We start from the raw sequence: 12,090 nt of genomic DNA, 5'->3' as shown, positions 1-12,090 counted from the left end.
GGAGATTTGATGGCTCTTTCCTTGGGCCAGAAGATGACGTACCGTTCAACGAGAATGTATCCCTGCGGGTCTGTATAGTGAGTCAGTACGCCGGTGCGAATATGATACTGAGGCGGGCTTTCCTCCACTACTACCGTTTCGAGCTCACAATGAAGCGAGAATGAGTGATGGGACACCAATTTTGTCGGACTCCGTAACACAGCTCTTACAGCATGGCATATTTCACCCATTTGGTGGTGAAAGGCGGGCTCAGAGATTGGAGAGGCTGATAGACCGGTGGTGAGAACTAGTAGAGAGGGGTATTTGGACGGTCTGAAGAGACGGTGTGGAGGGAACAATTGATAAATTCCATACTGATAGTGCGCTCGATTATTGGATTGCTCCTGACTGGTAATATCCAGGGATTCATGGATGATTTATTGAAATACTAAGATGCCCAATCAGTCCTGGAAGTACCCAAGTAACAATAACTGCAGCAAATAGTTGGGTGCCAAATCGTGTCCCACGTTTGGTTTCACGGGTTGTCTTTTAGTAGTTATTGAAATTATTTTAATACATATTACCAGTGCTCCCATTAATAGAAATTAATATAGAAAATTCATATAGCCTTGGGCTTCGAATCTAGAGGGTCGGGCTGTGGTTGCTAGGGCATCCCGGTGGAGATTTGTGACCTGACCTGGGAACTACATCATTTGTTCTTTAAACCCTGATCTCTTCTAGATTCTCTAGAATTTCCCTTCAGACAACAAGTACCCGGGTATATTCAAGTGGCGAGTCTTCAATTATACCCCTCGCGACCGGTGAAAAGCTAATCTTACTCCTTTCAGTAGTTTGTTGACACCCAACCCCAACCCCGGATAACGCCTCCAACGAACGAAACGAAGAACGAGAAACGATTGAACTCACACAAACCAACGAAAACCTCGAATCCACTCCCCAAACCGACCATTCCAACCCCGCCCCAGAACCCCGAGAATGCGGGCTTCCCGGTGGATTTGGATTGCCGCCACATTCCTCACCTCGACGGTCCACTCAACAGAGACAGCACCCTTCACCCCAGCAGAAGAAGCCACAGCCAACAAACGAGCCTTCGAAGTCCTCCGTCTCCTCCGACGAGCCGAAGATAACTGCCCGGCTGGATTCACCCCCTGCAGCGAACTCGGCAACGCCAACGCATGCTGTAAGCACGGAACGAACTGCTCGCGCGATGACGCCAACAACATCGCCTGCTGCGCGAGCGGCGCAAGCTGCACCGGCAGCCTAACAGGAACGAAGACGACGGGCACAGGCACCATGTTCATGTTCCCCAGCGGCGCAACCGCAACCACCACGGAGAGCGGGACGGCGGCCATTACTGGGTCGAGACTGGACGGCGCATACCCATTCGTCGTTGTCCCGACCACTTTTAGAGATGCTGAGACGTGCTCGTCTTACTACTCCGTTTGTCAGTCTGAGTACGCACAGTGCACTGGCGCGCTGATGGGCCGCTACGGCGTCACGATTGGCGGTGCTGGGGAGGGCAAGACGGTCCAGGCTGTTACGGCGGCGTCGCAGGCGACTTCCATTTGCTCGAGCTTGAGTGTGGAGGCTTGCCATGGTATTAACTTGGGGTATTGTAGCTCTGTTGCGACACAGACTGGTGATGCGGACGCGAATGGGAATGACGCCTCTCCTGTACGGATGTCGAGTCTGCACGATTTGGCATTCGGGCTAGCGGTTGGGGTTGCGGGGATGTTTATATGATTTACGGATTTGAGATGACACTTTGGATGCGTTATTTTGCTTGTATATTCCTTCTTTTTCCTGTGATTTTCTATCGCCATGTGGAGTCATCAGAGACCCCTAGAATCTATGGTATATTATCGAGTCTGGGTGACGTCTCTGCGAAATCTCTCAATATGTACGCTATAAGAAAGCCATATATATCTTACCAAATCTGACCAAACTAGATCTTAGTTTATTGCCATTCAAGGAGCTATTTGTATTCGCATTCCATTACGACAAAGCATCGCTAATATAGAACTTAAAGATGGGACCATATTTTGGATTCAGTTATGCATGCGATGTCGCCTGGGCTAGCAGAATTTCTCGTCTCTCGTCTCTCGTCGCTAGGCGTTATGCTCAAGGTACAGAAACAGTGGTTGAGATCTGATCAGGCATTAGTGGATGCGTTTCACCTGGGCAATCTAGCCTGATTAGAAATCCACTGGCGGGCACTGTAGATTGATTAGATGTATACCCTCTGTTAGCATCCGTGGACCCGTGGACAATGGCTGTGGGCTGGTATCCGATATGGATCCACCATGGCGCTCATAAAAAAAGTATTCGTCGTTAAAAAATATAGTACCCCACTTTTATTCGACCAATCTGGGGTTCGTACGCCGGTCGTGGAGATCTGATAGGCCTGACCCTTAAATGCGTAGGACCAATTATATCCAATTAAAAGAGCCCATATCTGTATACCCTCAATATAGATCTGGAAAGGGAAAAAAATAGGTAGCTTCTCTTTGATTATGCGTGTCATCCTTAGTGCAGGGGCCATGCTAATCTTCTCTGTATATTTTCAGTTGACCATATGGCCCGAAGGGCGAAATATCTATGCGTTTAGTTCATTATAACCACCTCGTGCTTTGGGCAGAAAATTACTGCCTAAATGTCTCCAGAAGGCAGTGTCATAAAGGTTGTGTGAATTTACATGATACCTAATGTATGTAATTTGATAATATATTTTTCAGAACACGTATTTGGTGTTGACTTCTATACGGGTGGTTTACACCCGGGTTGGCTTCTGGGTCATTGAATCATACTACAACACGTTTTAGGGGCTTCGACTGGAAAGTTGAGAATAACTAATTGCCCGAAAGTCTCAGTAATGCAATCAACGGGAATCCATTCCAGGTTGGTGATGGAACATAGATCAGCACTTCCAGTTCGGGGTTGAGATTCTTCGTCTTCGCGCTCTCAGAACATCGCGAGGTTTTCCCAGCTTATTGTGTCCAGTCGACATGTCAGCTAGGCTATGTGGCCAGTTTCAGAATTCCAACCAACCCACACGCAGGCTGAGGATCCTTCAACCAAGGCTTCGGCAGTATGCTCAGCATTAAGGTCAAGGGTGATGACACGGTGGGGAGCAAGATCGTGGATAGTCCGAAGCTCGTTCTGAACATGACCAATGTTGGCGGTGCGAAGAGTCTCACCATTCATGGATGACCTAGAATGAGCAGCTGTCTGGTGCTAAGACACTGGCTTCGGGGATGATAGCGGACAGGACCTGCACCTCCGATGGAACGAATACGTTGATGGTATTACCGCTAGTTTTGAGCCATCGTACCAGCAACCATATGGACAATAAGTGGTTCCGCGGCATACACAACTATGAGTTGGATATCAAGTAAAAAATGCAAGTGGCATGCTAGACTGAGAATTTCCTAGACAAGCATTACAGGATTGCCCAAATAGAGGTACTTTCCTATTGAAATGACTCGCCTGTGGAAGCTTTGATCACCGAGCTAGTGAACATGCGAAAACCGCCTTTGATCTCTTTCAAGGTAAATAGATTCACCAGCATACGATGTAGAGACATTTTAGGGGATGTCCCTTGGAAAGCTGTGAGTATCTATAGGCAATATATCCCTCCAGCAACTCTCCGGGAGTCTAACTGCAGGTTCGATCGGATCTCCAGGGGTTTCAAAGGATTGGACAATTCATCATTGGGCGGCCATTGGTGGCACGGAATATCCCCGACCATGAAACCCGCGACAGCCATGCTTTGCTGCAATTCAAGGGACTCATGGCTGCCCAACATATACACAATTGGATTGTGTTCCTTTCCCGATTCATACATCTGAGTCATGACAATTCTGAAATAGCGGTGTTGGACATAATGCTGATTGCTGCCATGCGGGTGGAGACACCTGCATTCAACCCGTTGATCGCTCCGACAGGACGCAGGGAAGAGGGCAACTCAGGGCTTGTTTTTCGAGGTAAAAAGTATCGCTAGACTAATCAGAATCAAGTAAAATTTATTTAATATGAAACCCAGCCACCATGAAAATAGAAAGAAAGTCTTGGGTGGATTAGGCGAAAGGTAGGAAATCGGGTGGTTGGGTATACGGAGAGAGGCTGGGAGATGCTGTGTAGCTAACAAACTGGAACACTCTCCTCTCTTGTCTTCTCTCATTCTTCTTTATTCCTTGTCTACATTCCGATAATCTCTTGACGTCTCAGGAATTTGAGATCTTTGTTTACCGGTGATCTACAAGATCTCTCGAGTATACAAGTGAGACAAGATCACTGAGAAACGCCCCTCCAGTCCAAATCTCAGGCTTTCCGACACAAGTGTTTTCGCCGCGAAATCCTGGCATTCGTTGCCTCGCTCTTCATTTGCGATGCGGTCTTTATCCGTCCTGCCGGTGCTCTCGACACTTGCCCTACTTCTCAACTACTCGACCCACGCAGCCGCAACCCCGCTCGCATTTGAAGCAAACGTCCTCGAAGAAAACAGGCTTGAAAAGCGCTGCGCAAATCCATGTGGCTACAACGATTGGCTTTGCTGCGAGACCGGTCAGACGTGTACTACCAACAGTGCCCAAGAGGCCGTCTGTGCAGATGGCGGTGGTAGTGGCAGCGGTGGAGACTATCAATATTACACAACGACCTACGTTCTCACCAATACCGACCTAACGACCATTACCTCTGTGTGGAGCAGCCAGATCGCAGCACCTACAAGCACGGGCACGTGCAGAGTTGACCTCGGCGAGACAAAGTGCGGCTGGAACTGCTGCGAGGCTGCGCAAGAATGTGTAGAAGGCCAATGTGTTGCCGAGAGCTCTTCGGTTGTCGTGACTGCTACAGAAACAGGATCAGGATCAGAAGCCACGCCAGGCGTGCGAGGGACGAGCAATGGGGCAAGCACCGTAACAGCAACCTCGGCCCCAACCACCACAGAAGGATTCACGGCGCCGGTTGGAACGGACGGGGCAGCTTTGATCGGTGCTAAAGCCTCAAGCAGCGGTGGACTGAGTGGTGGCGCCATCGCAGGAATTGTCATCGGCAGTATCGTTGGTGCGTTCTTGTTGTTGCTCCTCTGCGCCTGCGTCTGCTTTAAGGGCGTCTTGGAAGGCCTACTTGCAGCACTCGGCATCGGCAAGAAGCGCCGCAAACAGGACACAACCTATATCGAAGAGCGCCATTCTCACCATTCGCATGGCAGTCGGCCTCCCCCTCCTCCTGGCCGGACGTGGTTCGGAAGCAAACCAGCGGGAGGCAGTGGGGTTGGCGAAAAGAAAGAATCCAAATGGGGCTTTGGCACAATTGCCATTATCCTCGGTGCTCTTGCTCTGTGCTTGGGATTGAAAAGGAAGAGAGATAGAGAGCACGATGACGACAAGACCGAGTCCTCTTACCCAAGTTCATACTACTACTATTCCGACTATTACTCGGGCACAGGGAGTGCGTCTACCCCCGTTTACCACCATATACGAAAAGACTTTACTGACACTTCCTTCTTTCACAGGTAGCCGAAGTTCTGACAGACGCACGAGAGATACACGACGGTCACGACGCTCGCGCACTCGCTCCGCCCGCCCGTGATAGTGTCTGATGCCTCGGGCTTCAGTACGACAACCTCGGTTTGATATGCATTTATGGCGCTGGATTTATAACGTGACTAATGTATGAATATGATTTACACGATGATTTTTGGTATTGATTTACGATATTGCCTTTTTTTGGTTTCATGTCGATATGAGAGATTTATGGCACACTATGATGTACATATGAGAGATTCTGAGTACAAACTCGACATGCGAATATGATTCTTGAACTTGTCCTGCGGCACAAGTATTGAAATGATACATGTATAATTGCTGGTCCCCGGGCACCGGCATGAAAGAACCATGAGCAACCTGGAAATTGCAATGCAGAGAGACAGCTTGCAGAAAACAATGTGCTCTGTTTGGATGCCTTGCAGGTTTGACAGCACAAAGTATGCAAATGCAATAAGTTCCGAGTCAAAATAAGATAAACGACTAGAAAAGACAGAAAAGAAAATAATTATGAAATAATATGTATACTCCATACATATGGAGTACTCCGTAGGACAGACAGTAAGACATGCCCAAGGCCAAAAAGACCACACAAAAGTTAAGGCACTTTACCTCCCCGCCTTCACTTCCGCCTTTTCCCTCCTCCACACTCCTCTATTCGACCTGACCCATTCCACCCATTCAATCACTCTCCTTACGGCTTGTCTTCAGTCATCAATGATTTCAGCTTCGGGATTAAACTCCTGACGTTATTAACCATATTTCAACTTTATCCCAGCCCCCCATTTTGCCGTCGCTTCGCCTGAGTTCCGATCCTTCGGAGTATTACGAGTCTCCGAAACGACTCATCACCCACCATGCTTCAAGCGCAGACCCAACACGTCTTCTCTCACCAGCATCAATACCCCCAGGCTGATCCTTCGTGGATGCAGCATCAGCAACAGCAACAACACCACCAAGCTCAGCCGCACCCGCACCAGTCGCAGCAGCAGCACGCTTCCCTAGTCGCCCAACAGCATGCTCAGGTGCAAGCTGCTGCTGCCGCAGCACAGCAACAACACTATGGCCGCATTGCCATGAGCGGCAACGGTGCTGGAAACCCTGCGCAGGGAGCCGGTGGCGCCGGCATGGGTGGAGATGGTATGTCAAATGCGGTCTCCGCCATGGACGGTGGAATCAGTGAGGAGAATCGCAAGGTCTTCATTTGGGTCGCCGAGCTACTGGATCCAGCTCGCAGGGAATCGGCCTTGATGGAACTGAGCAAGAAGCGGGAACAGGTCCCCGAACTGGCTCTGGTTATCTGGCACTCTTTTGGTATGGCTCCGTTCCCGACATACGCCCAGTCCCGTCTACAATAACTAACGGTCGGAAACTTGCAGGTGTCATGACTGCGCTCCTTCAAGAAATTATCTCGGTATATCCGCTCTTGAACCCTTCTCAGCTGACTGCTGCCGCATCAAACCGAGTCTGCAATGCGCTGGCGCTTTTGCAATGCGTCGCTTCTCACAACGAGACCCGTACTCTCTTCTTGAACGGTGAGCAATATATCTACCACGACCTATACAAAATCGATTGCTAATTTTTCCCTCGTTCAGCCCACATCCCTCTTTTCCTCTACCCCTTCCTCAACACCACCTCCAAGTCTCGTCCTTTCGAATACCTCCGACTAACATCGCTGGGCGTCATCGGCGCATTGGTGAAGAATGACTCCTCTGACGTGATCAACTTCCTCCTGACTACGGAGATCATTCCGCTCTGCCTTCGCATTATGGAGACCGGATCAGAGCTGAGCAAAACTGTTGCTATCTTTATCGTACAGAAGATTCTTCTTGATGATATTGGCTTGGGCTACATTTGCGCGACATATGAAAGATTCTATGCCGTGGGCACTGTCCTGAGCAACATGGTCACTCAGTTAGTGGAACAGCAGACTGTCCGCCTTCTCAAGCACGTTGTTCGCTGCTTCCTTCGGTGAGTCCTCTTGCAATCTTCCTCTGTGTATCTGTGTGGGCCCTCCTAACAGCAGCATACAGTCTCAGTGACAACAGCCGGGCCCGGGAGGCCTTGCGGCAATGTCTCCCCGAACCTCTCCGGGATGCCACCTTCTCATCCGTCCTCCGTGACGATGCAGCCACCAAGCGCTGCTTGGCTCAACTCCTTATCAATTTGTCCGACCCCGTCCCGGATGGAGCCCCGACAGCCATGTAACATACGAAAAGCATCTGTTTCTTTCTCCTGAAATATTTCACCTTATGATATGCATGGGAAAGGCTTCTGGCGATTTAACGGACACAAGGCGCAAAATTGTGGTTGAAGAACTGGATGGATCCAGCGCGTGAGGTATGTCATCGATTGAAGGCATCGGATCCAAATCTGTTTTTTTCTTCATTCCTGGTTGTTTCTTTCTTTGCCGCATTTATATCGGGTTTCTTGAGGGTTCGGTGATCTGCGTTGGGGGAGGTTTAATGTATTCTTGTCCCTTTCTGTTTCTACTTCGTTTTTTACTTATCTTCGTTTTGCATTTTGCTTGTGGGAAATATGCTTCTTCTCTTTCGATTGTCATTGATTTTCATTTTTTTTCGACAGAACTATTCTGTCGCGTGGCGCGAATTCTGGTTGGCGCTGTCGTCTGTGTGCATTTTCTCCTCGTCTTTGACGACCCCCAACAGCTCTGTGTGAGATAGACCTTTGAAAGCGAGAGATATCCAAAGATCCAGGCGTCTGCTTTGTTTTTGGTTTTCTTTTTTCTATTTTTCTGATTTCTCTTGTGTATATGCGACTGTTCTCAAAAGCATGAATGTACTTGTCTCGGATTCATGAATATTCGGTCTTCCATTGTCTACATAATGTCATTGTATAACTTTCTTCTCATTTAATGATTAAGATCAAGAATTAAGATTAATCCAACATTATATGATCGACAAGATAAAATGAATACATTCCCATTCTCACCTTTTCCCCTTGTTAAATTCGACAAACGCATCTGCTCACGTGACCCGGTCCTTGACGCGCCGCCTTACTGATCGTCTTGCCTCACGACACGAAAAAAAGCCCAGACTCAGCCTTCATATTTCTTAGACCTTATTTCATTTTTCCGCACTCGAATTCTTTATTTCGGAGTTAGATACTATCTGGCCTTCATCTCCGCCGAAATTTCTTTTTAGTGAACCCCTCATTGAACACCTTTGAGAAAACCGGCCTTAACGGTTGTCCCGCCGCGATGGGATCGCGAAAGCGCACCCACTCCGAGGTCGCCCCGGTGGCCGAGCAACAGGTACCAGAAGAGCCTGGGTTGCTCTCACAGCTCAGGAGTAACTGGGCATTTGCAAGCCTCATGCAATACATCGCCATCTTTGGCCAGGTCATGAAGATTGACGAAGAGTTTGGGATTGAGGTATGTCTTACTAGCATTGTCTGGGATAAGATCAATGCTGCGCTTCGTGTCGCATTGATGAAAGGATATAAATTCGCATTCACTTGATTGAATTATTGCTGATATCTTTGGCCCTATGTTAGGACCTAGAAGTCGAGTGCCTCAAACCCGAGCCCTCCCATAAACTACTAGAGATTGGATTGTGTCTCCTCAAGTGGATTTCGTCGCATCGCGGTCTTACGTACGTATACTGCAATCCCTTTCTTGCTACCCGGGGCGGTTCCACTGACGCTACTGTGTTGGCAGATTCGACAATTTCGATGAGTACACCCGACGCCAGTATAATGCGAAAGCACCCAATAAAACCAATCCCTTCGGCTACGATGAAGAACCCAACAAGTTCTTGTATTTCGATGTTTTCACCAAGATCCGTGTCCTCCACCAGCTGACGGTATGGACATTCTGGAACGCGGACCGCATTCGCGACAAGATGCCCGAAAAGAAGGAAACCGAGCAGACAGAATGGGTAAGTTAGCTCTTGTGTAGCTTTTTGGCTCCTGATTGTCGCATACTGACCTTCCCTAGCGTATTGAAGAGTTTGGCTGGGACCGCGAGGGGCGTTCATACTACGTGCTTGACGACAACCGTCTTTACCGTCGCACTGATCCCCCTCCACCTCCCCCTCCTCAGCGTCCCAAGAAGAAGCCAAAGAGCCGGTCGTCTCGAGCATCAAGAACGTCAAAACGTACCTCTACAGCAGCGGCGGAAGAGGGTTCCGACGAGGAGAGCAAGGATACCAACGACGCAAGTGCCGTCGCAGCCTTTGCCGAAGATCCTTTCAAATGGGAGTGTGTGGCTGTCACACTCGAGGAATACCAGGCTTTCTTGGAAACACTCCAAAAAACCAAGGACGCGGACGAGAAATACCTACGCGATAGCATTGTTGAGCATGTCCTGCCCATCCTCGAGAAGGCGGAGGAAGCGCAGCAGCGCAAGCGTCAGAAGCGTGAAAAGGAGCTTCTGAATCTGCAGCTTGTCGCAGGTGCCAAGAGGTCCAGTCGACTTGCCGCCAAGGAAGAAAAAGAACGACAGGAGCGAGAAGCTGCTGAAGCCGCCCAAAAGCGCGAACACGACCTGGCCGAGGCGCGTAAGGAGCAGGCGAGGCAACATAAGCTTGAAGAAGATCGGCAGTCGCGTACAATGACTCGCGAGCAGCGCATCAGAGACCGTGAACAAAAGCGACTGCTACATGAGGCGGAGCTGGAAAGGATCGCGGAAGAACAAGAAAGAATCAACAGGGGTGAAAGCAGGGTGTCTGTCCGAAACCTCCAGGCTGACCTGGAGAAGTCCCAGAAGAGCCTGGCAGGGCTTACCCAAGATGACCAGTGGATCTTTGACTGCTCTGGCTGTGGAGTGTATGGCGAGAACTTGGTGAGTTTCAGTTTCCAAGCACATGGCAGCCTTAATCTAACCTTTTCCCTAGGATGATGGAAGTCATAGTGTTGCCTGCGAAAAATGCAATGTTTGGCAGCATAGCAAGTGCCTCGGTATCTCACAGGAAGCGGCCGAAAAGGAAGACTTTCACTTTGTCTGCCGAGACTGCAAGCAAAAAGAAGAAGATGCCAGCAAGCCCAAACTTCCACCCCTCAAATTCCGGGTGAGCGCCTCAGCATCTCCTTCAGCAGCTCCTCCAGCCAGTAAGAAGCACAAGTTAGAGGATGACGGAGACCATGCCCCGCCCTCGCCTGTGAAGAGATCCCACCTGGCTCTATCTAATATTCAAAACGAATCCTCAGGAGTACAACCTCCTCTACACTCGTCCACTGTTGGTCATGACAACTTTTATCCTCCTCCCTCGCCCCAGCGCCGGGTCCATCACACAGATCACACTTCCCTTCCATCTTCTAGCCCTCCTCGTCCACCATTTTCCCCGCCAAAGGGCATGAATGGCTTGCTGCATGCCAGTACGGAGCAGCACCCGCGGCCATCCTCGTCTCAGCACTCCTTGCCGCCTATGCAACCAGCTCCTCACCTTCCCCCAGTTGGATCGTTCACTGTGCGGCCCTCCTCCTCCCACTCTGCCCAAAGCCCTGTCCAAAACCAACCATCTATGTCACCTACACAGGGCAACCCTGATGTTGGCCCTATTGCGGGGCTCCCGTCTGTTGTTCCAAGCCATGCACCCTCTCCGTGGAGTTCATTCGAAACCCCGCGTCCGCAGTCAGGTCATGCAGCAACACCGTCGATGTCTAACAACTACCCGTCTTTCTCTGCCTCAACGCCCAATGGCAACCACTCTTCGCCTCCTCAGAGTTCTCACGGCATGGCTATGTCGGGGATTAGCCCAACTAAGCAGTCACCTCGTCCGCTTACTGGTAGTGGCATGGCAGGTGCACCAGTCTTGCCGCCCATCCGCAGACTGGAGCCGAGCCCGAAGCTCATGGGCCGTAGCTCTCCAGATGCTCCGATCCCCCCCGCCTGTCAAATGCATGACTCCTGAGCAAGAGGAACGCCGACAGAGAGAGAATGCTTCAATGCTACACCAAGCCCACCACTTCCAGGGCAATGGCCAGCATCTGATGTCGTCGCCATCGCTGAATCGCATTCCTCCCTTGACCTCTGGGACCACATCTCAGTACCCTGATCCTGTTCCTTCGCCTCAGCGAGGCAATGGCGAAAGCCAATGAATCCTTTGCGCAACTGTGTGAACAGCATGTGTTTCTTTTCTTTCTTTTCTTGTCCTTTCAAATACCCTTTCGATCGGCCCGTTCCTGAGTCCGCAAACATATATGATCACCACTTTGATACGTCCCGGAATCACTATCAAAACCTACCACCTGTACTGCAGTGCATTTTGAGCAGGTGTGATCTGTGCTTTCGCACTGTTATCCGACGTCTGTTTTAGCTCATGCAGAACGTTGGATGAGTGGATCATTGTGCGCAAATGACATCTATCCGGAGTCATTTTCCCTGGAGACGACATGTCATACGTCGAACCTCAACATCTGCCAAATGTAGCCTTTTTGGCATGACGGATGCTTGTGTTCATTTGTTCTTTCTTTCCTTTTTCCAAAAGTTCTGCTATTGCAGACAAATCTTGTTTTTTGATAACGAGTTTTCCTTTTGTCTTGGTGCCAGGGCTCTGTCTCGTGGGGAAATTCCTTCGATCCT

General features: G+C 49.8%; 5 protein-coding genes across 5 annotated transcripts; 4 read left to right on the top strand and 1 right to left on the bottom strand.

The window, feature by feature from the left end:
• Positions 1–975: 975 nt before the first annotated feature.
• On the top strand, positions 976–1,743 carry N7489_011376 (uncharacterized protein; the record flags this gene model as incomplete). The annotated part of the gene is made up of 1 exon (XM_056717125.1): positions 976–1,743. The coding sequence occupies one exon, from the start codon at positions 976–978 to the stop codon at positions 1,741–1,743; it is 768 nt and encodes a 255-aa protein (XP_056564747.1).
• A 1,269-nt stretch (positions 1,744–3,012) lies between these two features.
• On the bottom strand, positions 3,013–3,204 carry N7489_011375 (uncharacterized protein; the record flags this gene model as incomplete). The annotated part of the gene is made up of 1 exon (XM_056717124.1): positions 3,013–3,204. The coding sequence occupies one exon, from the start codon at positions 3,202–3,204 to the stop codon at positions 3,013–3,015; it is 192 nt and encodes a 63-aa protein (XP_056564746.1).
• A 1,184-nt stretch (positions 3,205–4,388) lies between these two features.
• N7489_011374 (uncharacterized protein) lies at positions 4,389–5,602 on the top strand (the record flags this gene model as incomplete). The annotated part of the gene is made up of 2 exons (XM_056717123.1): positions 4,389–5,465; positions 5,516–5,602. 2 exons carry the CDS (start codon positions 4,389–4,391, stop codon positions 5,600–5,602), a joined length of 1,164 nt encoding a protein of 387 aa, XP_056564745.1.
• An 801-nt stretch (positions 5,603–6,403) lies between these two features.
• On the top strand, positions 6,404–7,754 carry N7489_011373 (Rcd1-like cell differentiation family protein; the record flags this gene model as incomplete). Its single annotated transcript, XM_056717122.1, has 4 exons — positions 6,404–6,860; positions 6,926–7,081; positions 7,142–7,517; positions 7,580–7,754. 4 exons carry the CDS (start codon positions 6,404–6,406, stop codon positions 7,752–7,754), a joined length of 1,164 nt encoding a protein of 387 aa, XP_056564744.1.
• A 1,012-nt stretch (positions 7,755–8,766) lies between these two features.
• N7489_011372 (putative PHD finger domain protein) lies at positions 8,767–11,419 on the top strand (the record flags this gene model as incomplete). The annotated part of the gene is made up of 5 exons (XM_056717121.1): positions 8,767–8,940; positions 9,063–9,160; positions 9,226–9,445; positions 9,505–10,350; positions 10,403–11,419. 5 exons carry the CDS (start codon positions 8,767–8,769, stop codon positions 11,417–11,419), a joined length of 2,355 nt encoding a protein of 784 aa, XP_056564743.1.
• Between the last annotated feature and the right edge of the window lie 671 nt (positions 11,420–12,090).

Source organism: Penicillium chrysogenum (genome assembly GCF_028827035.1).
Source record: "Penicillium chrysogenum strain IBT 35668 chromosome Unknown utg000005l_segment0_segment0, whole genome shotgun sequence".
Taxonomy (NCBI): domain Eukaryota; kingdom Fungi; phylum Ascomycota; class Eurotiomycetes; order Eurotiales; family Aspergillaceae; genus Penicillium; species Penicillium chrysogenum.
This window is presented reverse-complemented; position numbering and strand designations above follow the sequence as displayed.